General features: G+C 36.2%; 1 protein-coding gene and 1 long non-coding RNA gene across 8 annotated transcripts; one reads left to right on the forward strand and one right to left on the reverse strand.

Moving 5' to 3' along the window:
* Nucleotides 1-876: 876 nt before the first annotated feature.
* LOC113063131 (sex comb on midleg-like protein 4) lies at nucleotides 877-26,279 on the reverse strand. Of its 7 annotated transcripts, none has more exons than XM_026233322.1 (9): nucleotides 25,867-26,279; nucleotides 20,766-21,003; nucleotides 10,237-10,463; nucleotides 9,271-9,397; nucleotides 6,301-6,501; nucleotides 5,492-5,692; nucleotides 4,173-4,376; nucleotides 3,756-3,901; nucleotides 877-2,651 (listed from the first exon to the last, which is right to left on the reverse strand). In XM_026233322.1, the coding sequence occupies exons 2-9, from the start codon at nucleotides 20,965-20,967 to the stop codon at nucleotides 2,526-2,528; spliced, it is 1,434 nt and encodes a 477-aa protein (XP_026089107.1). In that variant the 5' UTR covers nucleotides 20,968-21,003; nucleotides 25,867-26,279; the 3' UTR covers nucleotides 877-2,525. The 7 variants fall into 7 exon arrangements, with proteins under 7 accessions (XP_026089107.1, XP_026089106.1, XP_026089109.1 ...); XM_026233321.1 differs by having other exon boundaries at nucleotides 4,173-4,379; XM_026233324.1 differs by lacking the exon at nucleotides 25,867-26,279 and adding an exon at nucleotides 10,791-10,862 and having other exon boundaries at nucleotides 4,173-4,379; nucleotides 20,766-20,852.
* On the forward strand, nucleotides 12,330-20,960 carry LOC113063132 (uncharacterized). Its single transcript, XR_003278631.1, has 3 exons — nucleotides 12,330-12,416; nucleotides 12,816-12,845; nucleotides 20,830-20,960. It is a non-coding gene; the product is annotated as an uncharacterized LOC113063132 (long non-coding RNA).
* Nucleotides 26,280-27,235: the final 956 nt, after the last annotated feature.

Genomic DNA, 27,235 nt, shown 5'->3' on the forward strand with positions numbered 1-27,235 from the left:
TAAAATCGCATGATTAAAGCCCAAAATATATTGTTTATTCCTTCAACTTTTTCCAACCAATCAAAAGAGACGGTTTATGCAACAAAAAAAAAAAAGAACACTCTACTTTTCAAATCAGTAAATTTACTCATGAAGAACCCTAACCTCTTAATGTGGCACTAGATTTAAGAGCTCACTGATTAATTCCCTTGATTACCTTCTGGTGCCTACACTTTTGATGATTCTCCACATGTGCATTTTTCATTGAGAGATCATATTACCCAGGTCAATTGATGCTACATTAAAAAGGGGAAAAAAGGACCATTTAAAAGCCTCCCTGTTGCAAAATTAGAAACAATAACTCTGTACAGATGCTTAGGTTAGCACAGCAGTCGCTTTTAGAGGCAGACTGTACAACAATGAAGTCTAGCGCAGCAAAGCTGGTAGCTGTTTTCGTGTTAAAGCTGGATGTGTTCATTGGATGATTGGATATAAACTGTACTTGATTGATTTGCTCTTTAACTTAAGAAATGGTAGATTTAATCTGTGATTACTACATAAACTCATATGATCATATCCAGGGTTTTCTAATCCACTTTGGGATGACATCTTTAGAGCAGACTTAAAGGGATAGCTCATCTAAAAATGTCATTTCTATCACCATTTCTTCACCTTCACGTCATTTTTAACCTTGTACGACTTTATTTTTCCTGTGGAACAGAACTGACTTTCACTTTAAGGCATACAAGTTTAGAAAAATATGAGGTTGAATAAATGATGACAACATAATCATTTTTGCATAAACTATCCCTTCAAGTTCACCTGTCTAAAAACAATACAGTGATTCTAAATGCATTTTTGCAAAAAAAAAAAAAAAAAAAAAACAATAATATAAAAATAATATTAATTTCCTGAAATGCCTTAAATAACTCATTCACACATTTCTATTCACATATCTACTGTACGTAGAGAGAAAATTCGAACTCACAGTCAAAATATTACAGAACTTAAAAAATGGGTTCAAACATGTTGTACACATTTTGTTGCAACACTGCAATAAAGATCAATTTTGTCACATTTGTTAATGCATTAGGTATGTGAACTAACAATGACCAACATTTTTACATCATCTATTAATGTTAATGGTAATTTATAAATTAATTCATATTTGTTCATGACACATTATTAATTTGTTATTACTCCAGTCCTCTGTCACTTAATTCTTCAGAATTCATTCTAAAATGCTGATTTGGTGCTTTAGAAACATTTCTTGTTATTTTCACTATTTGTACTACTTATTATTTTTGTAGAAATCATGTCTTTACAGTCAGTTTTCGATTAATTAAGTGCATCCTTGGTTAAAAAAAAAAAGTTTAATTTATTTCTTACTGACCCCAAAATTTGAACAGTAGTAAATGTTCAAATTATGGTAAACCTAAATGCTGTAAAAGTATAGTTCATTGTTAGTTCACGATACCAATGTACTGAATGAATTGAACATCATTGTAAAGCAGTACATATTTCTTAAGAAAATCACAAGTTTACTTTTGTGTTGTATCAGAGCAGCTTTTCAATATGAGGCCTCTGCTCCAAAAAGAGGGAAAACAAGAAATGTTGGGACTTACGAGACCTATCAGTGTATTTGGTCCACAGTATGAAATATAAAGTACTGTACTATTATAATTGTTTCGTTAAACTTGACTTGCTGGTTGAGAAACAGCACCTGGTACACATTACTATGTTTGTAATGCACTATTTTTACAGTAACAGTAATTGCCTTGTAGTGTGTCCTGTTTAGTTTTGACTTACACTGCCAAGGAGGCTTCCCAAAGATGATGTGAATGGTCCATTGACGAGTAAGGTTACATTTGTGCCTGTTATTTGCTGGTTTCAAAGTGTAACTGTTCCTAGTTGTATCCTACCAAAACTGTGTGCGTACTGTATTTGTTCAGTTAAGAGCACAATTCTGAATTGTGTTTGTTACTGATCTCCCAGATTAGCAGCCTCTGAAGCAGCTAAAAAAAAAAACTGAATGGTTCTCGGCTAGAATAGCATTAAATGTCACAGAGTTGCAGTGACTCCACTTCACCAGCAGGTGGCTGAAGTTCACAGGGATTTTAGACAGTCCATGTCCATAGCTCTGTTAAAATGGGAGCAAATTTGTCTGTGGCCTAATACCTTTGCTACTCCGTCCATTTGAAGAAGCATGATGTACACTTTTAACTCATCTGCATAACTCTGGCTTGAGGAAAAATAACTCAAATCCCAGAAGGAAGCGGAGATGACTTGCCATTTGATTCGAGCAGTGTTCAGGTATCAAGTAATAAATAAAACACTTAAAATGAGAACAAGGAAATGTTCTGGTCGGTGAAATGTCCCAATATACAGGCAGACAAACCAAACGAGTAAAAAAAAAATTGTCTGGTGCTTGTCCTTGAATGACCAGATAAGAGGGGACAAAAACGTCCTGTACTACAACAAATGAGAGTCACAGTAAATACTGTGAGTGAATCCATCTGTGTGTGTTTGTAGGGTTCAGGGACAGGTCAGAACTTATTCTGTTTTAGCTTGTCAATGTGATAGCAGAGCTTGAGAGCCGGGCCCAGTTTAAGTCCCAGGTACTTCATGATCATGTCACTCTTCAAGAGAAGAAGAGCATCCCCATCAATCTCCTGAAGAAGTAATCACAATTTCCACAACAGAATGCTTACTGTACACATGAAACAAGTGGCGTGGTTTTTTTTCTCAATAAATCTAGCCAAGATCTGTATAAAATCTGGCCAAAAAATGACAATGATTTGAACAAATACTGCAATAACAGAAACCGTTTTGTGAGTGGTGCAGAGTGGAAGCAGAGTTTCAAACAAACACTGAAAAACTTTACAGTGAAGCAGTAATGGTTTTAAGTTTGAAGACAAATTCTAATGCTGACATTACAAAGTCTAGTCAACAAGTTTAAAATAAGTTTTAAAAGCTATCAAGTTTGAAAGCTATATACACAAAGTCAGTTAATAAAATTGTAACAATTTAGCAAAATATTATCATCACACTGCTAGCATGGATCTTGTTTTAACAAGCTGCTAGCACATTTTAGCTTGAAGATAGTACGTTACATCGAATCTGATTTTGGTGTTAATTGCTTCCAAGCTCTAAGTTACTTTGTCAAGTCAACATAATTATATAATGATTTCATTCCACTTTTCTCGTATAATCTGACTTGAACTGCACCTGAATAATAATAATCATCTCTCCCTCTATTTCTTCACTTGTAGCAAACATGGTGCAAATTATTGTAAATGTGAAGCTAAAGTTAACCTGCTGTGCTTTCCAGTTACAATTCACACAACACCATCTTACCCAGAACACCTACTGAGATGGACACATTCCCACATTGAATTAAATCACAGACTTTCGCACTTTAATAAGACACAAGGCCTTATTACAATTACAATTTGGCAGCTCTGGTTTAAAGAGTACCGGTAATTCAATTTCATTAGATGTTGTTAAATTCTACTTTGCTTTTGTTCTGGTCTAAATAAGCAATTTACAGATTTGAAGTCAATTTTCATGTAACATACAGCTCTGGTGGTTATTTAAAAAATTTGTGAAGTTGAATTGCTTCTGAAAGCTTGAGTTGTGAAACAGATGATCATATCCAAGGTTTTTTAACCTGAAACTGTACTAACGCTAACCAGACATGGATTTCTTACCCGACGACATGTTCAACACATGGTGTTTGTTTGCCAGAAGTAAATAAATGTGACAATTAAACTCACATGTTTTCTGAAGAGATCCACGTGCGGGCCCAGCGCTTGAGGGTCTGCATCCTTGATAAACCACACCACCTCATCCACACTCCACCTGGAGGGATCCTTACTGGATGGGGGCTTTGCCTCCCCTCCTTCTGGGGATGGACTGTAGGCTAGATAGAGATAAATCAGGATAACAGATGGCAAGGATTTGATTCTTGGTTGCATACAAATAGCCATCAAATTTGAACTAAGCTCGAGCTCCATTCATCACTCAAACTACATTTGTTTTACATCATTTTAAGTAAAGTTTGCTGAGGCCCCCTATTGGACACCGGCTCCTTGGTTATGAACCACTAGTATCGTTAATACCATTTAGTTTTCAGTGTTTTGATTTTCTCTTGGTGTCTTTTAACATACAAGTGGACATTTCCTCTTTCTTACCACTTCTGTTTACTTCCGTGAAAGTGCTGGGACTGGCTGCCTGCCTGCACACACCTCCGGAGTAGGAGGTACCAGATCGAAAACCGTAAGCAGGTTTACTCGCAGTGTACGGTGAGGACATCGCACCATAGGCAGAGTCGCTGAGGTCCGCAGAATACCGCTTAGGGTTCATTGAATCACCGTGGTAATCATCCACCATTGAATCTGCTGCACAAAAAGAAATGCAATTTAGGGAAAATGATGCATCTAAAGGCTTCATTTGGCTCAGGCTAATTATTGCTTTCTTGAGAGTAAATTGGTATGCATGGATTAATCCAAACCAAATTATATGCATACAGTATACAGAGAATTCAAAGAAAACTTATCTTTCTATGTCTTTCTTCACTCAAATTGTTTTTTTTTTTAAAGAATGACTAGTGCAGTCTGATTCAAGCTTTTAATGAAATCGCAAAAATGCACAGTTACGAGTTTAAATCAGTCTGACAAATTCTTCACCAAATAAACTGGTACATTTTTTTGTGGACTTAAGGTTTTCAAAACATTAACTATCAATGACGAGTTGTTCAATAAATATATAAATACAATTATAATAAAATATATAATAATTTAAAAAATTAAAGAAAGAATAACAATATATATAATTGTTTTTATGTAGTTTGTGCAGAACAAATTATGGGATAAACAGTGGTTTCTGCTGCAGCAAACAGCTTTCTGCAGGAAACACTGATTAACATACAGTGCTGAGTAATATAGGCACCTTGTAGAGTAGGTTTTCCTCTCTTAACCACATTAACCATTGACACGGGATTGAGTCGGGACAGAACCTTTGCCTGTGTTGCTGTGCGGCGAGATATTGTGTTATACTGAAGTTAATGCTCTAATCTCTAGAGCTCCAAAACCACATTCAGCAGAGAGAGAGAGAGAGAGAGAGCGAGAGAGAGAGAGAGAGAGAGAGAGAGAGAGAGAGAGAGAGAGGGAGCCAACAGAATTCAAACACTCAAACCACAGGCCACTCACAGAGGCACTCAACCTTTCACTGCCACTTAAATAGCTCAGCTTTCACTAAAGGCCTCCTCTGCATTTTCCGAAGGGCAAAATTGAAGAGCAACAGAAAAGAGGGCAGATCCAATCAAATTAGCCAAATTTACAAAACATCCAAAAACGAAATGACAAAAAACAGTCTAATATTTAAACCTCATTTCTACTCTGCACATTGTATAGGGATAAGGTAGATGTAAATACAGCTCTATTAAAGTATAGAAGAAGGATATGAAAGGGTAGAAGAACACAGGTCACATAAAAGCAAGATGATCACGCACTTGACTTGAGTTGTCCGTCTGAGTGCTTTTCAGTGTGGAATGAGGAAGAAGAGGAGGGAGACGATGAAGGGGCAATGGGCTGGTCACTGAAGAGCTTCTCACACAACAGGCTTCGGCACAACTTCTTGAGGAAGCGGAGGACGTAACCCACACTGTTGACCACTGGCAAACTCAACAAATGCTGCTTACCGTCAAAGGTTGCTGAGGAAGAGAAACAAAGAGTGTTGAATTTGAAGTAAACTGAACATTGTTGGAATTTGTGTTAATACACGTACAGTAAGACTTTATAAATCATTATTTTCTCTAAAGCATGAAAATATAAATTGTGGAATATCAATTATTAAAGACGATGGTAATATTATCTGATAATATTATCTGATCTTTTAAGTGGGTATAGTTATTAGCTGATGATAACATCAAAATGGCCAAATATTGACAGATTAATCTGCTCTGTACAATATACCTGTTAATCACGTTTCTACTAATTAAACTTGGGTTTACAAATTGTGTTTGAAATGAATGCTCAACAAGGCTGAATAAAAAAACATACATAGAACTTTCTATTTCGATGAATAGAAAATTTAAATAAACAGCATTTATTTGAGATAGAAAACTTTTGTAACATTATATAACAATATAATGTCTTTCCTATAACTTTTGATCAATTTGATGCATCACTGCAGAACAAAAGCATAAATAATTAATATCTGACCCCAAGTTTTTAAACAGTGCCTATAAAGGATGAACATCAGAATGCAGAATGAGAATTAGAATGGAGGCACACATTTGTGTTTCGCATGCAAATGAACCTGAGATCTTTTCACCCCCGTAGCCCTCGGTAAGAAGGGTGAAGACAGCTTTCTGCTGAAACGCGCTGTCAATGCAGCCCTGTACCGCCTGCTGCAGCACCACAGAGGGCCTGGCAGGACCCAGGTGATCGGGCAGCTGCAGCACCTTCTGCCTGTCCAGGTTAGGACCCGTGTTCACATGCTTATTCACATAGATACACACTGGAATAACATGGAGAGAGATGGAGAGAAAGAAAGAAAGACATTTTGAACACTAAACTATAGAATCAGCAATATTTGCATTTATAATAGAATAAGCACAATATAAAACTGCTGTAGTGCCAGATAGATAGATAGATAGATAGATAGATAGATAGATAGATAGACCACAATAATCCAAAATCAATCTATAAAGACAATGTCTACATGTAATTGTACAACACACATACACCGAAATATTGGCACACAGTGCACGTCTGAGATTTTACTTTTAAACCCTTTAACTTAAATATTTGTTAAGGAATCTTCAAATATTTGAGACCAGGTCAGGAAAGAAGAACTGCATTTCATAGAAGAAATTAAACAGATATCACATCCTTATCGTAGGACCCAAGAGACAAGCAATAAAAGACAGGGCAAAAATAAAATCTCGGCTTTCGTGACAACATAGGATTCTTGTGTCATGAAGAGTGTTTTATCCTGTGTATTTCGATAGTTTTTTACATGAAAATGAAAAATCCAGCCAAATTAAACCTGATTTTAAAAATATAGTTAAAATACTCTCTCAACGTAGACATGTTTTTGACTAAAAATTCTTACAATACAAAAAATTATACAAATATATCCTGCTGCTTTTGTTAATGTCTTTAAATTATATCACATAATGTAAATCACACCCAAAAACCAGCCAACGGGATTACCCAAAATATAACCAACCCCCCTCAACAGAAAATATTTGCATTTACATGTATTTATTTATCTCAAGTGACTTACAAACAAGGAAAAATACAAGCATTAGCGATTCATCTTAACAAAAACAATAGGTTTTGAATGCATTACCACAGGAATAAAACTATATGAAATAAAAAGAGAGCCAAAAAAGAGAGAAAGCAGCCAGTGTAGGAATCCACTAATCACTCGCACCCCCTCCCAATGCCTCCCACACAATCTGTCCCCACAGACTTCCCTCGCTCGTCTGCAGCAAGCGGATGCTTTAATCTGACAGATTGCCATGCTGAGGGATTTCCTCCGTCGTCTGTCATCTAGAAGCACCATGACCAGGAGTCAGACACACACACAAAGAATCGCAAGAAGTAGCCTGTGCGTGTGTTTGAGAATGTGTAACAAGATAAAGTCAATGAATATTGAGTGTGGGAGGACTGACATGCACCACACAAAGTCTTAAAATAGATAACTGATAGCAAGATTATTGACATGCCAGACATGTAGGCTTTCCGACGGTTTAAATTTAGCATACTCAGGAAAGGTAATATAATGCAACACGTTTTCAAGCACAAAAGCCATTAACAATGACCTCAGGTCATCAAGGTCAAGGTCAAGGTCCACAAGCAGCAGCAGTCCCTTGGTGACCCCCAGACAGACATCTCCCACGGATTATACACATATTGGAACACAGATTTGTGAGCACTGAGATGTTTTGTCAAATTTCTTTCAAAAATTGTTAATTTAAAAAAATTTAAGACAATATGCTGAAGTCTCACATATGAAAGCATTAGCATGAATCTAGACAAAATGAACATGGTTTTTGAAATATATGCAAGGGACCAAAAGAGAGCGTGACTTTTCGGCTACCTACAGCAAAAGGATTAAGCTTTGAGAACTCAAACTCAGGATTGAGTTCAGCCGTAACGTCACATCTTCTCATGTTTAAAGTAGATCTAGAATAGCGTGATAGTGGAGAACCAGACAGGTGCATTGAGATGTAGTCTACACTAATGTTGAAAGTCAGAATTTAAATCACACATGCTGTAGTTAGCAAGTGAACTGATTCTAAGCTATTTTTTAAAAATCACTAATATTTTTTTATTACACAAAAAAAAAAACATTGTAGCAGAACAGAATTGATCTCTCCACTGTAATAAGGAGATAAATTGGTTGATAATGCCCCTGAGGCAGGAGCTGTCAGGTCCCTCAATAATGTCCCTTGACATTAATCCTATTAACCTTTAAAATAAGAAAACTATTCTTTTCTCTCTGTCCCCTCTCCTTCTAGTGATGGATGTTATTGCGAATTGGATGGGCAGCCCGTGTAGACCACTGGGTCGTGACATCAAAGATTGAGTGTGCCTGTGCTGTAGGAAATCATTACTGGCTACATGCACACAAACTGAGTTTAGATTGACAGATCAATGGATTAAAGTCTTATCATATCTGGCACAACAATATTTAAATGCTTATTAATATTTAGTTGCATGTATCAGCAGCTAATGTTTACTATATATTTAATTACATATACTTCACTATTCAAAACTTTCAAGTCACAAGTTGTTGTTGTTTTATTTTTAAGAATGCATAAAATTGATCAAAAATGAGTTACATTGTTACAAAAGATTATTGTGAAGAACTTTTTTAAAAATTAGTTTAGTTTAGATAATTAATACAAATTAATCAAAAGAGGCAATACATCCTCGTAGTTTAATTGTAATAGAGACCGTTGTCCTAAATAAAGAAAAATATCTGAGCTGAATGTAATTAAGACAGTGATGGTGGACTTTTTTCACCCCCTGAGACACACATCCCATTATATCATCTTGATAAAATAAAAGTTATCATAACAGATATACTGGTAGAGTTACAGTCCCTACAGGCCACTAAAAAAAGAATGAGATGGCACCGAGTCATAATGTGACTCCTATGAGGACAGTGATTCCTCTAATGCTCACATTTTATCTTTCCCTTAATAGTAAGAGCTGGTTACTAGTTTCTGGGATTGGCATGGCAACACTGCAGACGTCTGTGTGTGTTAGTTACCTGTGAGGACCTGTGGGGTGGCTGAGTGGGGCACAGTAGCAGCGTCCTGGGGGATTGAGCTCATGTCTGGCTCCGGGGTGCTACTGGGAGGAGAGATGGCCAGGGGTGTCATCAAGCGAGACTTCAGCTATGAAAACAACAACAACAAAAAACCCTAAGTTTACTATTATTATTATTAATAATAATAATAATTATCAACATATTTTATATAATAATATTTTGATATTTATAAAACACACACACACACACACACACATATATATATATATATATATATTTTTTTTTTTTTTTTTATTATTATTATTATTATTATAAAAAACATCCTAGTGTGCAATTAATGTTATCATGGGCCATATCTTACCTAGGGCACCAGAATCATCACCAGATTTTAGGTTCCCCATGTCCAAAATCCCAATTTAACCCCTTTTTACACAATATGTGTAAAATATGTGTGAGACAGGAAATAACCCTAATGTAAAATGCTGTTAAATATAAGTTTTGGAAGATAAACTGTCCCTAACAATGCTATAAAAAGCAATAGCCGTCAGGTTTAGGTTAAACAAGAGTGCATTTCCACTGTGTCTACTGCAAATCTGCTAACATGCACACACGTTGTGGTAGCGTGTTGCTCTTTAAATCAGCAGCAGCGACATTATGAGGCTTGTGCTCACAGCTAAAAATAACTCCGCAGCAGACTGCAGATACATCAGTCAAAGCCAACCACCCTATCACCTCTTTCTCTTGTACATTCAACATCAGATAGGCCTACCTGCACAGCATTACTTTGTTCCTCTAGCTAAACTATCATAAGTGTTACACACGAACCATTATGTACTCAAATGCACCACTTGATAACATTTATGCATTTGGCAGACACGTCTGGACAGTAAAAAGGCCTTATCTCTGTGGCCTACACATGTATGCGCATTTTTAAACAGACAAACAAACACTCTGAGATTCACTGACCTTAAAGCCAGGCTTCCTCCCTCTCTTCTTAGGCACTTTAATGGGCGGGAAGGATTCTGGGTAGCGACTCTGATATTCCGGGTGCCTCTTCAGGGGTGGGCGACCCCTCTTGCGACCTGGAACTTTTCCACTTGGGGGCGGGAGGAAGGAGGGGCTAATTGCCCCAGGTGATTGCATCTCTCCACCCCCTGACTGAACTGATGCAGCAGCAGGAATGCTCATCAGACCTGGGAGACAAAAATTCAATGTCAGAATGTTCAACTATTTACATAGATATTTATTAATTTTTAATACAATAGTTTGCATGTTCACGTGTACTGTGATTCTGCATCATGTGATGGGGATTTTACTTTACAAATACATTGAACTGTAGGAGTACACATGTCTATTATTTGAATAATTGGATAATTATAATATGTAAAGAACAACTAAGAGAAAAATACAACTTTTTAATACCCAACCATAAATTCATCATAAAACTCAAACACACCCCCAACCAAAACATAAATACACAGAAATGTAGGTAGTCAGTATGAAATTTTGGGTTCCCACACCTTTTGACCAATGAATTTCCATGATTTTTTTCATTCGTCAGTCATTCGTGATTACTGGATAATTTTAGTAATCTGAAAGAAAACAAATATATAAAAATAAACAATGTAGCAATTTTAGCAGATTATTTTAGAACATTTTAGAACGAAGCATAACTAAAATAGTGTATATTAAAATATATTAAATTATTAATATCTAATTATTTTATATTTATATATTATTTTCCAGGCTTAGAAATCCAAGTTTTAAGATTCCCTGATATTTCCAGGTTTTCTATGACCGTGGGAACCCTGGAATTTCCCTCTCACTTAATTCACAGAAAACAAACGTCAAACCAACCTAAACCATAACAGTTTAAAGTATAGCAACAGTCAATGCTTTAACATACTCATTTTGAGATTGCAAAACTGAAAACACAAGAACTTCAACCCAAAAACATGACCAAGCCCACACACTGCAACCTCTAGTGCAACCTGCAAACTAACAGCTGTTCCTGGAAACATGACAAGAACACAAACATAAAAGGAGTACTTAGTACTACTATATAGCATGAATGTCCAATAAAAAAATTAAATAAAAATAAAAACAATGCTCAAAAATATAACAAACACCCAATAATTACATATTGCAATCATATTTATTGTCTAAATAGCAGAAAAACATTCTCATACCCCAACACATATGAAACCGGGCTGGTATTAATTATTTGAAGAACAAAAGCTTGATGGTGAAGCTGTGAGGTGGCCTAAACTGTGCACACTGTGGAAGAAATAGACACTGAGCCACATAAAAGCATCTTCACTATCCTCCGCTCTTCCATCTCTCTCTCTCGCTCTCTCTCTCTGTCAGTCCCCCTCCCCCAGTCCTCATTCACTCTCCTCCCCTCCCCCTCCAGCTGTGGCGCCTGGCCTCAAGATCGGCTCTGACCAGGGGGCAAGGAACTCGACCGGAAGTTGAAGTCGGGTGGGGGCTGCCATGTTTTAGCAGAACTTCACTTGCGTTAGCATTCCCATAGACTCCCATTCATTTTGGCGTCACTTTGACAGCGAATAACTTTACATCTGAGGTGTTTAAAGACTCCGTTTGTCCATTATTTATTTCTAAAGATACACAACAATGTATAAAGGGCTCCATTACCTTCTATGTTACATTATGGCCCCGTAGAAACAGTTTTTGTAAAAAATAGGCTAACGATTGCGTCATAACCACTCGTCTCTCTGTCACATTACCGTACAGACAGGAAGAGAAGCTCGCAGGCAATTAACTTAATATGGCGTACTGGCGTTACATTTTAAAATACTATACAAAATAATTAATCAGAATACTTACTCCTGCTCACTCACGCCAAAGAACTCCCCGCTCAAGCTCGCCGTCTCTGCAAGATTAACGATGGCAGTTTTCACGCAAAGCTACTAGAAGATTTACATCTGTCAGACAGGTTGCTGACGTCGTCAAGCTTCGTTTGAGTCTGCGCGTCAGAAACGGAAGTGCTAAAAAACGCAAAAAATGGGCTTCACTTGTCTCAATTGAGTTCCAATGGGGTCGCTGTGTCCATTTCTTTTACTGTCTATGGCTCTGACAGACGGCTTCCCCTGCTTGCCTCCTCTCTCCTCTTCCTTTCTCTTTAAGTAAGTATTCCCTGGAACTCGTTAAAACGGGACCTTTTAAGGTGGAATTTTAGAATTTAATTATTTAATTATGGTTTCTTGGGCAAAGAAATTAGAAATGCATATTATGAATTAAATCACAATCTCATGATTAAAGTAATAATAACAACAACAATAATAATAAAACTGGGATAATTATTGAACATTTTAATTGTTATGCTACCTTCTAATTATTTGTGCTGATTCTGTGACTGACATAGAACACACTAATTTCATTTTCAGGTTATTAAAGGGTGGGCTAGTTATATACCATGCAATCTGTAAAGTGCATTCTCTTTAATCCGCACAGACAATAGACAGTTTGAAGCTCAGCTGTGAAGATTACAAAATGACATCAATATGCGTTTTCTGCTTTTTCAGATAAACATTCATTAGACTACATGACAAATGGTAAGAATGCAAAAAGTTATCTGCACAAAACATCAAGTAACACATGCCATGTGATGTGGGTATATTATGCCAAAACATAAACGAAATATAAATGAATCGTCTAATTTAGTTATTACTATTTGTTTACAAGACAGATAAGGATGATCCTAATTCCAAATTATTTTCATATGCACTTTCTAAAAATTCGATTATTTCCGCTCACCTGCGTGCGCGCTCTCTCTCCCATGCATCAACCAGGCCATGCGTAATTACATTAATCTAATTTATTACGCACAATTGTTTTTCGAAACAGCTACAATATTTTTTTCTAATCCCAATGAAAGAAAACCGATTCAGCAAACGATCAGCAAGCAGCCTGAGAGAGAGACCTCGCCATTAAAAACACAGCGTCAAAAATAGAGCACCGTTCCACATGCGCGTGTTCATGTTTACGAGCAGTGTTGCATTGCGCGAGGTCTTCCTTCCTTATCTCCTTAATCTCAACGCGAAATCAGCGCACGTAAACAAATGTTCAGTGTATGAACACTCACCGACCACTCAGCGCTGGAGCGGATTCGTTATCAGCAAATGTCAACAATAGCGTATCCAGCCCGCTCCCGTGCCTCCGTCGCTTCACAGACCGGCCGCTTCTGAAACCCCCGCCTGCCCTCGGCTCGATACCACCGCGCGCGCCGCAGTCGCTACGTCGTCCCCTTTCTGTCGTCATGGCAACTAGGCGCCTAACATCCTCCCTTTGCCATAGTCATATGCTGATCATGAAGCAGAGCCTGCGGAATAATTTACACTACAGCAGCGTTTAGAGCAGCCAAGACTCCCAAAACGCTATGACCACTGCCAAAATCTAATGGCCTGAATTGCTTTAGGCTAGTTGATTTGAAAAATACTACTCATTTTGTTCGATTTCCTTTTTGGATATTTATTGTATATATATATATATATATATATATATATATATATATATATATATATATATATATATATATATATATATATATATATATATAAATAAAATAACATTTTCAATGCGTTGCAGATTCTCCCCACAGGTTTAAATTTACAGGCTGAACTAGAACAAATCCCCAGCCTAGATGTAGTGAGACACATGAAATATGCATGCGTTTGCTCACATAATGTGAGCATGAAACCGATTTTGAGTTCTTCCTCGGTTTTTAACTAATGTAAACAATTCTGCAGATATGATGAACACTGTAACCCTGCAATGCAACTACATTCCAAATAAATGAATAAATAAATAATATACAAATAAAGCTGTTCATTGGTTAACTGTTAGTTACCTGCAGGTAAAAAAAATAGCTTATAATTTATATTATAATTATAATTAAAAAAAAAAACATTTGTACTGTAAAAAGTATGAATTATACCTTTATTTACATTTTTATAATTACCTTTATTATACCTCTATTTATGTTGGCAATATGTATACTTTTTTACGACAAACAGTTTTAATAGTTTAAACAGAGTGGCATTATATAATTTAATGACACTTAACAGTTAAGAAATAATAATCTAAAGTATTTGTTTACTTTTTAAAGGGCAAATAAATTAATAAATAAATGCCTTTATTCAGCTCTTGAAAGCACTATTCGTGTAATTTTAATATTATCTTTGAATAATTGGGGTGTTATCTAGTTTAATATGAAATGCTGTCCCTCTTTTATTAAAAATCAGTTGCTTCACTGCGAATCACAGAAGGCCCAATGCTACTTTATAGGTTTGTTAGTAGAATACTACAAAATTAAATCATAAGTATTATGTCATATAGATTTAAATAACAGAAACAGTATGATTTTAATACCACAAACAGCTAAATAAAATCCAAAAAAACAAAAAACAAATAAAAGATCACGTCCAAATACTAATTTCCCTTATTGGACATATAGGCCTATATGCAATAATTAATATACTATAAATTTAATAAAAAAATTGTAAAAGAATTGTATAAATAAAAAAAATAAAAAAAATAGAAAAAATTGTTAGCCTAAACCCTAAAAGCAAACCGAAGCAAATACTAAACTTGTCTATTATCAACAACACAAACGCTGAACCAAAAGCACATATCATTACTGCCTGAATTTCTTCCGAGCACTAAGCCATAATAAGAAACATTAGTTTCATCAGTTTTCACTTTGCAATAACATTAAAGGAATAGTTCACCCAAATAGTAATTTACTCACTATCAAGTAGTGTATGTAACAACTTACGGTAGCTATTGACTGAAATAGCATGCAAAAAAATAAAAATACTATGGAAGTCAGTGGCTACCGTTAACTGTTTGGTTACCAACATTCTTCAAAATATCTTATTTTGTGTTAAATAGACTATCCCTTTAGTTCATCAGTGGTGCTAGTCACTTGTCATTTGGACACTGAGAAGGTAGCTTCACAAATCATAGAGCATATACACATGCATTCAACCAGACAAACCCAAGCAGATGATTTCACAAAGCCCCCCATTCTTGTCCTGAACCGAAAGAGTTGTGGTTGAACTTGGGGATAATCTCATCATTGCTCTGAAAGCCTGAGTCCTAGCACTGTACAGAGTGAAATAAACGTCCTCCTTCTCTTCCGACCCCCCTCAGAAGAACGCTGGGAATGTGTAGCACCCCCTGAGTTGGTGGAGTGTGTGTTTGGGGGGGGGGGGTCTGGCTCATTCCAACCACACACACTTACACTGTCACTTGTTGGCGAGTGTAAATATAGCATAGTCATGTATCTGTTGATTTGCTCTGTCCAGGACGATGTTATTAGATATACAACCAAAAGATTAACCACTACATTAGCTGGACAGTGAAATAAAATTCAGGAAAAGTCTTAATATGAAGGTTAAGCCCATTGGGCAGTGAGGCAATAAATTACATTTGGGCCCCTTCTATATCAGCACTTTGCTGCTACAGGAAGACTACAAGCACAAGACAAGTACACTTTTTTTATTTACATCACAAAGCACACACACCCTTCTTTACACAGCATCTATCAAACAGACCTGTCCTTGACCTCCCACTTGGATAATTGCATGTGATAAACTGCTTCCAGAGATCAACTGAAGTTCAGGCTAATTGTCTTTCCAGTCTAACCACAAACACACACACACACACACACACACACGTGTATTCATACACAAACAAACAAACAAAAAAACTGAAATAAACCGGTTCAAGTTCAACATCATCTTGCCAAAATTTGCGAGATAGGTATAAACGGAGGTCGGAGCCAGCTCCAAATGGGCGGGTCAGCTCCAAATGGGTGGGACTTCAGCTCCAAGTGGGCTGTACAAGCCTCCGGAGCCTTTTGATTGGTTTATTTAATGTCATGGGGTTAATGCACGCTGCGAATCCCCCCCCCCCACACAAAAAAAAAAAAAAAAAGACGACGTCAACTTCCCGAGGCTTTTCAGCGTCAAGAAAGAGGAGTTTGAAGGGGTAAGTTTAGACTTGTACGACGTATTACAATTTGCGAAAAATGTTATCTATTTTTACGTGTAACGTTAATCCAAATAATGTAATGCAATTGAAACATTTGGTTTAATTACCAAATTCATTTTTCAATTTAATAATCATAACAGTGGATATATGAGGATAACTGCAGTGTCCACCTCCATGCATTACATATAAACAGGTGTAGAATTAATTTTGTCATTGTAGGAAACACAAACAAACAAAATCATTATTTGTAAACTTTGTGTTACAGAAAGTTCAAGTCTGGGTGGCCAAAAGTTAAATTTCAGTGATCTAATTACCGCCTCTCTCTGCAAACCCAAAGGATCACGTTCCTGTAAACTTTTTTTTGTTCTTTCTATGAATCAAGATGTGTAATTTTATTTTTTCTGAAGATTTTTGACTAATGTGTGTGTGTGTGTGCGTGTGTGTATGTGGGTACTTGTGTGGATAAATTATGTTCATACTTTAAAGGTGGACATTTGCAACAGCGCTTGTCCCTAAAATTGCTCCAGGGGTATGGTCAGAGACTGTCCTAAATGACAAATGATGGAATGTAAATGACATTACATTCTGTAGATGTCTCGCATAAATGTGCATTGTACTTTAGTTAATGTTAACTTGTCAACAGTGAATTATTTTAGGATGTCATTGGACTGAATGTTTAGTGACTAATGACACTTCATTCCAGTAAAAATATAATCCATAGCCTTGGAGTGAAAGCAGCAGCAAAGTGTTCCAATGCTGATAAAAATCAAGCAGGTTAAAACCTCAGGTTCCTTAAATATCTGTTCTACAGGACTGTTTGGGGTTGGACAGATTTTGTAATGGTTTTGAAGTCTGATGCTCACCAGACCTTCATTTATTTGTTCAGAAATGCAGTAGAAACAGTCATATTGTAAATTGTAATAATATTTTACAATAACTCTTTTCTATTTGAGGCAGCAGCGGATCTACCCCAATCATCATTAATGGGACCCCAGTGGAGAGAGTGAGCAGCTTCAATACCTTCAAATGCCCTGCAAAGAGTAGCTGAGCACATGTCCAGAACATCTCTCCCCTCTCTGCAAGACATCCACACCAGAAGATGTAAATCTAAGGCTGTTAAGATCCTTAAAGACCCCACACACCCTGGGAATCCACTGTGTCATCTGCTACAGTCAGGCAGACGCTTCTGCAGTCTGATGGCAAAGAAGGAGAGGCTCAGGAGAAGTTTCTTCCCTCATGTTATCAGACTACTAAACATGGACATTAACACACTGCACTTTAAAGACTGTTTGTTTAGGGCTACATAATAACTCTCTGCACACTGCGCTTTTTTGACAACCTAACTAGGCAACTCCTCCTCACTGCACATTGTCTACATCTCTGCACATCATCTGTGTAGCAATTTCTGTGTAGCATCTCTACAAATCATCTGTATAGTAGTTTAATACAGTATATTGTGTATATTTCATTATTTGTATTTAATTATCTCCAACAAAAAAAAAAAAAAAACTTTGTATTTTTTTCCTGTTGTTTCATTATTTGTATTTTTTTTTTTTTTTTTTTTTTGCACAGTCTAAAAAGAGTATGCCAGACCTACATTTCACTGCTTTTTGCATGTCATATAACAAATAAAACTTGAATTTTTAATGGTGTGGAGCGTTACCTGTGATTTGAGTTGGTGATAAAAAGGAGATGGGGAAAAGAGTGTGTTAAATTGGACTTTGGTACCAATAATATTTTCCTCTTAAGTCTTGGAATGTTTTTTTATTATTATTAAGTCTTGTTTAACTATTTAGATTTTTTTTTCCTTTTTTCAAATTAAATGTTTATTTGCAAAATTTATTTCCACGTGTGGCCTTTTGTAATGTTGTTTCACCTAGAGCCAAGGGGGTTGTAACAATCTAAACAATATAATTCTCCCTCAGATTTCAACTTGCATTACAGAAAAACATTCACATACAGTAAACATTTTATTGCTCTAAAGTACTCATTCACTTTCTCGATACTGATATAATTCTAAAATTAATATAATTTAATATACTTGAATGTTTGCAGGTGTCACACAATTATATAACCTCTTGTTAATAAAATTTAAACTACAATGAAAAACAATAAATCTGTTTTCCATTACTGCTACTTTATGCCATCCTCATTCGCGCGCACCCCGGCAATGACGCAATGTGAAATTTTCGCTTAAACCCCGCCCATTTGTAAAGTCCCGCCGACTAGCGGCAAAAGTTCCTCCCACTTGGAGCTCTCCGTGAAGTCCAGCCCACTTGCGGCAAAAGCTCCTCCCACATGGAGGTCTCCGGGCTGCAGCGATACCTACTTGAAATTTGCAGTGGAATGAAAAAATATATAATTTAAACAATGAAAATAAAATACTATACTGCCAAATGCATAAGTCATAATCATAAAATGTTTAAAATCTAGTTAAGATGTGTATCTTTAATAAAATTGCATTGAATGTTCTAAATTAATAAATTAATGCAGCAAACACAGTACCAAAATAACTTGTTTTCAATATTTACATATATTTCTATTTACTCAAAATCCCTTTACAACACAGAGCAACATGCTTTGAACACAACAAATGGATGATGTGATTCATGTTCAACACAGAAACAGCAGCAACAGCAAAGTTCAAACTACAATAGATGTACACACAAAATCAAATGGGTCATCAGCAAACTGTGCTAGAAACCCAGCTAGCCTGACACAAAGTATTCACAAAACCAAGGCCTCTACACAAATCAGTTCTACAAGTTTTGCTTCAGCACCCAATTTTAACACTAGAAGTGGTGACCTAATATAGCATAAAATTTGTTTAGAATACAAAGGCATAGAATATAAAATATATAACCCAGAGAGAGGATATTCACGAGTGTCTCGTTGGACACTGCACTCTGTGAGATACATTTAGACAGCCAGACACAGAGCTGGACGTCATCCACCCGTCCATCTGATTGCTATATTTAATTTCTAATTATGCCTGGAAAACAGAAGCCAATAAATCAAAAGTTAATTAAAGTCATGGATTCATCTTTAGTGGGACTCAATCATCTCAAACCCATTAACACTGCAGATGAGGGACAACTACTGTTTGTGTGTGTGTGTGTGTGTGTGTGTGTGTGTGTGTGCCTGTGTGTGTTCATGTATGTGTCCATGCAAATGAAAGAGAAGGAGAGGAAGATTGACAAAAGCCTGAAGCATGTTACAATACCTTAGTTTATATGGGTTTGGATTCCACCCCCCCCCCCCCCCCCCCCCCCAAAAAAAAAAAGATAACGGCATGTGGAGTCAGATAAAACATCAATGCATCTGAATACTTCATTGCATTCAGATATTAAACATAACTGAATTCAAAGCTAATTGTTCAGCTAGCATTTTATAATGTTCACATTGTGTTAAAATATGTATTTGACATGTCGACAAAATGCCGCTTTGACTGGAACAAAAGGTCTAGGTGAACTAAAGAGAGAATGATCATCAATTTTCTGGTTTTAAAGTCACAGAAATGCCTGCAGCCACTGACAGGAAATTATACTTAAAACATTCCCAATGATTGCACACATGCACAAAATGTGCAATACAGTGTGTACCCACCCACCCACACACATACACACATCTACGAACTCAAACCAAAATAACAAAAGAAAAAAAAACAAGCAACTCGAGCCAACACCTAGCATAGAGGAGGGATTTTGTGAAGAAAAGAAAATATCTAAATTGATGAGTTACCCCTCGCAAACAATGGCAAGAAGTTCTTTACTTCATTAATGGCATGTTGCCATAGCAACAGAGCAGGGATACCTGATCCTGAACACCATTTGATCAAAATATGAAAAATAGCACCAATAATTAGTGTAGAATTACTGTAAATTAGTGTAAAATATGTGTAAGACAAGTACAGTCCTATATATGTACCTACATATATATAAAAATTAATAAATAAACCGGGAAGGAAAATCTGCCTTTTTCTCACATACAGCATAAGAATAGGGACTGCAATAATTAAGCCGGGCACAAATTAATCTCCATTAATCTTTTTGAAGCCAAGCAGTGCAGAATCCCAGGCTCCAATATAATGAACAGAAGATCTTCTCACTCTTTCATTCTTTCTGTCTTTCATCTCATCCTCACTAATACTGTATTTTCCCCTCTTGTGCCCAATTATTCTTCTCTAATATCTTTGCAGGTCCTTTTAACCGGCTGGCGAACCATCTAAATCCCTCTTAATGATGGTAAAACAGGTGTCTGTATGCATATATAGCATTTTATCCACTATAGATGTGACATTTTCCCATTCATGAACAGGAAGTGAGGAAACAGCTTCAAGGACACATAACCATCTGACTCCTAACCATCCACATTAAGGTCTTAGAATTTCAAACACCTTGGAAATTTAGGAACAAGCATAGATTATGTGTTTGTGAACTCAGCTGCTGAACTGCAGTTAACATGAATTAATGTCTTACTTTGAGAACAAGTAGGAGGAGTCCTATCTCGTATCCGATGCCCACTCTGCGCTTCCTCTCCCAGGTCAACCAGCTGCCAAAGGCCCCTCCCCCTGTCGTCACGGCGATCAAGGCGAAGGCGGAGCCTGACGCTCTGCACACCCAGGACGCTCGGTATCCAGGAGACAGTGGAATCCTCCAAATCCCTGCCACGCAGTCTCATTCCCACAGCGACTCACACCTCGACCAAAACATTACACTGGGAGACACAAACACACATATCAAGAACATTAGGCCAGTGTGCATTATACAATCATCTCTGAGGGACATATACTATTTCTTTTAAGGTAACATTAGTCTAATATCAGACTGGAACAGAATTACCAATAAATGTTCTATGGTCTCCACCACTTTCTGATGAGAGGAGAGGACTAAAGCACTGGCATCGTACTGTCATCATCAATTATAAAATGTATTATATAAAGAATAATTCTGTATTCACAAATCTTTAAAGATCTGCATTCAAAATAATAAATTACTGTTCTAACTATAGGTATACTGCATTTTAACTATTTTCCCCCAAGAAAGTAGGTTCCAAATATTAACAAAATATTATATCAATGATACACTAAATAACACTGCCAAGAAACTTTCAACATCAAGCTTCAATAGATACATCTTAGACAGTGATCTGAATGGATGTTCACAATGATTCACAAAAATATAGACATATGTGTTAGGTAGTGAAACACAGCTTTATCTGAATAAAGCATTTGGACTTGGGTAACAAATTCCAGCAGCTTGAAATACACACTAGAATTCCAGTTTCACACATAGAATCAAGCAAGTAAGTACCTTTTGAAGTGTAAGGGATGTTTTCATTGACTCTAGATCAGGGTATCGAAGAAGTCATTGCATTAGAGTTTCTCAGGCATCATTGTCACAATTAAAGATCAGACCAAATGCTTTGTTTGGCAAAGGTCTAGGCACCCATTCCTGACCCATCCACTGAGTAGACATGCTTGTTGATGAGTGGTGATGCAATGCATCTTCAAAGTCCATTTCACAGGTATATAATTTACAGAACACTGAAATGGTGAAATCAGCTGAAGAGGGCAGTGTCCCATAACTTTGTACTGAATTAAGCATTACCAGTCCAGAATTGCTTTAATAACTAAAAAGCAGAGTACATAAAATCTTCCTACTGTCTGTAACCATACTGTATTCAAAAAAAAAATTTGGTCTAATAATAACAACATATACTGATAGAAGAATTCACCCTATCTACTTCAATAGAAGAAGCCTTAAATAAATTCATGTTTTTTTTTTTTTGTTTTTTTTACAATACACAAATGTATAAATGTAGCAACAACCTCTAGTATCTGCTGAATTCATTGGACAAAATATTCTCTAAAAAACACTTGACAAAGGATTTCCTATAGAGTTTTGTAAATGTAAACTCTGCATATGAAGGTCTCAGAAGTCCTTTATAACCACAAATAACCATTTCCATTGCTTTTAGCAACAACATGCAGCATGAAATTAGAAGTTGATTTTGGGTTGAAAAAAACAATGAGTTCAATTGACCAACAAAAAAATTCTAAATTCTGATTCAAGTTCAGAGCACACAAGTTTTTTCCATTCAAATGTAGTTCAAAGCGAACCATGTTTCAATCTAGTTCTCATGAGGGCATATTTTACTGGCTGGCACCCTTTCTGGCTTTCTTGATACACACATTCAGAAAAACAATCCTAAATAAGGATATTAGGTCTTAATTTAGTGAATCATGCACCCTTTTCCAAAGCTCACTCATATGATTTTAATTATGTGTCCAGATTTCCTGTTTGGAGAAACACTTGATATTAAAATGTGCATCATAATGTGCACCAAATGGAAAAATTCAAATTACAGTTACATTTGTAAGTATTCAGGGTTTTTTTTTGTAAGTGTTGCACCATTTCATAGAGTATTACATTGTATTGCATGTTTAAAATAGTTATTTATTTAAATTGTGCATAACTGTACGTGTATGAAGTGCACAGCAAAACAGAATCAATGAATCAATGGTTGCTAGCCTCTGAATAGATAACAAAGGATTGTAAACAGTGACTAATGGAAGTCATTTCACTAGGGGGTTGAATACTGAACCATTTTTATGTAGTTTAATTAGAGTAATGGGCCCTAGCTGATATGTGCCAGTCATATCACATCCTGAGAGCCAGATTACAATTGAACTTCCTTAGCCTTCAGTACAACGAATCAGTGCAAAAGAGAGCTCTGCTTCATTATCCTAAAATCAAACCTGAACCATCATCCCTTTTATTTTTTATATAATAAATGTAAAAAACGGAGATGAGCAATCTGGATGCAGAAGTTTGCGTGCTTTGCACAGACCGGCAGCTGTCCCTGTAATAATGCGTGCCCTTCCAGATAATCCTTTTATTGAGGGCCATACTTGGCCAGTGCTTTATTAGCATTCATCCATATTTTATCATATTTATTCGTATTTGCCCTTGTGCTCTGTATGTGCAGAGAGGCTTAGGTTCCCCTTGAGAAATTACTTTCGAAGCAAAAGACACAGACAAATTCCAAATTTAAACATTAAAATTCGCTTGTGCCCAGGACAAGTGCAAACTGACCTTCTTGATTCATATTCACTACACACACACATTCTGGAATGTTGAAATGCCTAAAGGCTGCACTCAGTAATTTTTTTATTTGTTAAAATATATATGTAAACATGACTCACTGGCCTAAAAAAGTACTTTTATTTTACGTTGAGGAGTCACATAATAAAGGTTGACTTTAATATTACATGTCATATGCTGACTTAAAGTTAAACACTTATAATTTAATAACACTGTAAATTGTCTTTTCAATAAAATATCAAAATAATTATACATTTTAATGTTGTAAATTATAATGCTGTTATGCATAAATTCACGTATAGTATTTTTTAATTCATTGATTTTAGTTTAACGTTTTATTTTTAATTTATTTAGACAAAAAGAAAATCATTAAATTAATGGTTGCTGAAAATTATGTTTGGCCAGCAGGAATGAATTAAATGCTGTATTGCTGAGCATAATTATTTATATATATAAATATTTCACATCATTACTGTTTTTACTGATTAAATAAATGATGCATTGCTGAGCATAATATATATATATATAGAGAGAGAGAGAGAGAGAGAGAGAGAGATCACAATAAAAAGTAGGCAATAAAAAATTTATATATATATATATATATATATATATATATATATATATATATATATATATATGTTTATGATGAATTCAACAAACCCACATACACAACAAAATCTTAAAATTATTCAAATACACTTTCCTTTAGCTTTACTGCATGCATTTCCACAACAGGAGACATATTTGAATATCTTCTTAAAAAGTAAGAATGGGAGCCAAGGGTCAAAAGGCAAGATTTAGAAGGACGCTGTATACAAAAGTGCCACTTAGAGGCAATTTCATGATGTTGTTTTTCTTCAAAGTAGCACAATCAGAAACAGGGAGGGTCTTAGTGAATGAGGTCATGTGGGGAAGGTTTTGTAAACTGATTTATAAATTGGGGAGTTCATGGCGCAGATCATCGGAATGACCTTCAGGTTCAATAATTTCACCCAGCTAAATCTCAATCATACTCTCAAGAATCACTTGTATCGACACTTGGAAAAGCACTCTGTCTACCAAAAAATAAAAAAAGATTAGCCACTTTTGGGCCAATTACTCAACAATCAAGTCTTATTTCAGGTCCATTTTCAGACCAGAGTGTGAATTTGAATGTCCCATGTGTGGCAACATCCTGCTGATATCTGTGATGCCTCACCACAAGGTCAAAAGAAAAATATTTATTTGTCGTTTAGTGGTATTTCCTCACACTATCCATACCATAAACTGTAAAAGGGCAGGGCTGTTTTTGCATGACCATGAAGTGCTCTGTTAATGCAGTGTTTTTCTAACCTTGTAACCAAACACACTTTCCCACAATCCATCTCTAGTGGCTTATTTGGTTCAATAATAAAGAATGTGTGTATCCACTTATTCACTCTGACACAGTGCCTGAGGGTCTGTTAATACACACACCACTGCACCGTGTATGTGTGTGTTCATGTCAAGAGGGAAAAGGACCTTCACAGGATTCATTTCAAGCATGCTTAATCCTTGAAGTTGCTCTTTTCCAAAAACATTACTTGAGGTTTAATAATTATACCAGAATGATGACTATTAGAAAACGGGACTGTAAGTTTCAAGTCATGTAAAGTCCAATGGGGAATAAGAAATTAGGGCCCACAAATGGTTCTGATAATTAAAACCTCTTCATTCTTTTTTTTTTTTTTTTTTTTTTTTTGTCTGCAAAAAAGTTGTTTGCTTAGCTGAAAGCAATAAAGCAAAATAATTATCAGCTTTCTTATTCACAAATCTCACTATTGCCCCCAGGCTGCACTGCAATCCTTTAGTTTTTAAAAGAACATGACAGCGAAACAAAAGCCAGCACAGGTGGGGTGGATAGATTGTCCCAGCAGAACAGAACACATAAACAACCCTACCCAAAGGAAATGTTGATTGCTCAGAGGTTGATCCTTCATAAATCAGAAGACTTACATAATGGAGATCTCAATGATGATTCATTTAAATATCAACTTCGCCTCAGAAGTTCTCCCAAAAAATCAGGAGAAATAAGTAACAATTTGACAATCTTTGGACAAAGTACAGAGCTATAAAATTTGTGTGGATACATGGTTTCATGATACAATATTTCATAAAATTAGGAAACTAGCAAGCAAGCTGCAGAGCGTCTAAATGTACCAAGGTAAAGGTATCTCAATCAGATAATGTTTCTTTTTTTTCTTTTCTTTTCTTTTTTAAATACTTGCACCAACGTAGATCTCAGAATAATATCAATAAATGCAAATCTAATCACAAAACATTTTTAAAAATAGACAGACATGTACTGAACAGTAAGTTATTAAAATTATTACAACCTATGTTGATTAATCACCAGTCAGACAACATCGCAGTGGCCATTTCACATTTGCATCGACGAACTTGACATCTGCAAAGAGATCCACTGGAAAAAGCAGCAAATGCAAAACTGATTTACCTCTGCTTGTCGACTTCTGCAGCGCTTAGATTGTCGCCTGTCGGAGTCGTGCGGTACAATTTAGCCCAGCTGCAGCAGCTGGACTGCGGGCTCGATTTCCTCCCGCGCCGCCGGTGCAGAAGTGAAGTCGCGCGAGGACGCGGCCAGGGCTCCGGGAGCAAAAAAAAACAAACAGCCGGTTTCGCTTGCACGCAGACACGGTGCCAAACTGATCCGCACCCCGGGGAACTAATTAAATGGCAAGCCACGGGGGCGTTTGGTGAAACGTTTCTATATTTCGCCTAGGTATGCAAAACGATGTGGGGTGAAAAAACCCAGACAGGATATCCGACTGCATCCCAAAAATCTATTGCTCAAAATACTGCATGTGTCTGAATAGGGAGCAAGGAATCTAATCTCTCTTCGGTTTTGGGGTTTTGGAACAAACCCACTTGAGCCCACATAAAGCTTTTTGTGAAATTCCGTGGAGGATTGTGGGCTAATTTAAACACTGTTTTAGATCCGATTATGTGTGCAACGTTTCTGAACTTAAGATGTTTAACGGTTGTCTTATATTGTCCACATATGTTGCCTAATAAATACAGAAGACTCAGTTTAATTATTATTATTATTATTTTGATGTGTACATCAACAACTCTCATAAGAGCACATTGCATAAAACAAGGCCACTATAATTAGGTTTATCAGGTTTTTTTTTTTTAAATAGGCCTACACTATAAGACAGATCTGTTTTTTTTTTTTTTACGAAATTCAGTGCAAATATTATTCTAATTTACAGTAAGCTAAATACTAATTTTATCAACCAGCAGTCTTCAGCCTATGAATTCAAAATTAAATTAATTAGCCCGTCTTTCTGTAAAAATGAAAGATCTCGCAATGTTTAAGACCAAAATGCCCGGTCATTGTCAATGTGATATGGCTATCTGATTTATTTTTATTTTACATCTTTCCCAGATTAAATAATTTTACTCAAATTTCTATAGAATGAAAATGTGCTCCCTTTCTTGATGTCTCATGCACTTGCATGATTCAGTTGACTAACAAGTCTTTATTTATTTATTTATTTACTGAGTTATTTGAAAATATGACACTGTTCTTTGTGGTCATGTCCTCAAAGCTATTGAAAATCAGAAGTGGGGGTCGAAAATAGAAAGATTCGCATATCCTATGTTGGTTTTGGGTGTTGAATATGTAAAGCAACCTGTTCGGGACGCCATACAAGGTCAATGGGACAAAAACTGATATTGGTCTCGCTTTTAGCCAATATTGCATGTCCGTGTCAAAGCCAACGGTGTGTGCGTGTTACTTGCAAAATACGGCAAATATGACAAAGTAACCTATATTATTAGGAAAATCAGTTCCATATAAT

This window comes from Carassius auratus, chromosome 45 (genome assembly GCF_003368295.1).
Source record: "Carassius auratus strain Wakin chromosome 45, ASM336829v1, whole genome shotgun sequence".
Lineage (NCBI taxonomy): Eukaryota > Metazoa > Chordata > Actinopteri > Cypriniformes > Cyprinidae > Carassius > Carassius auratus.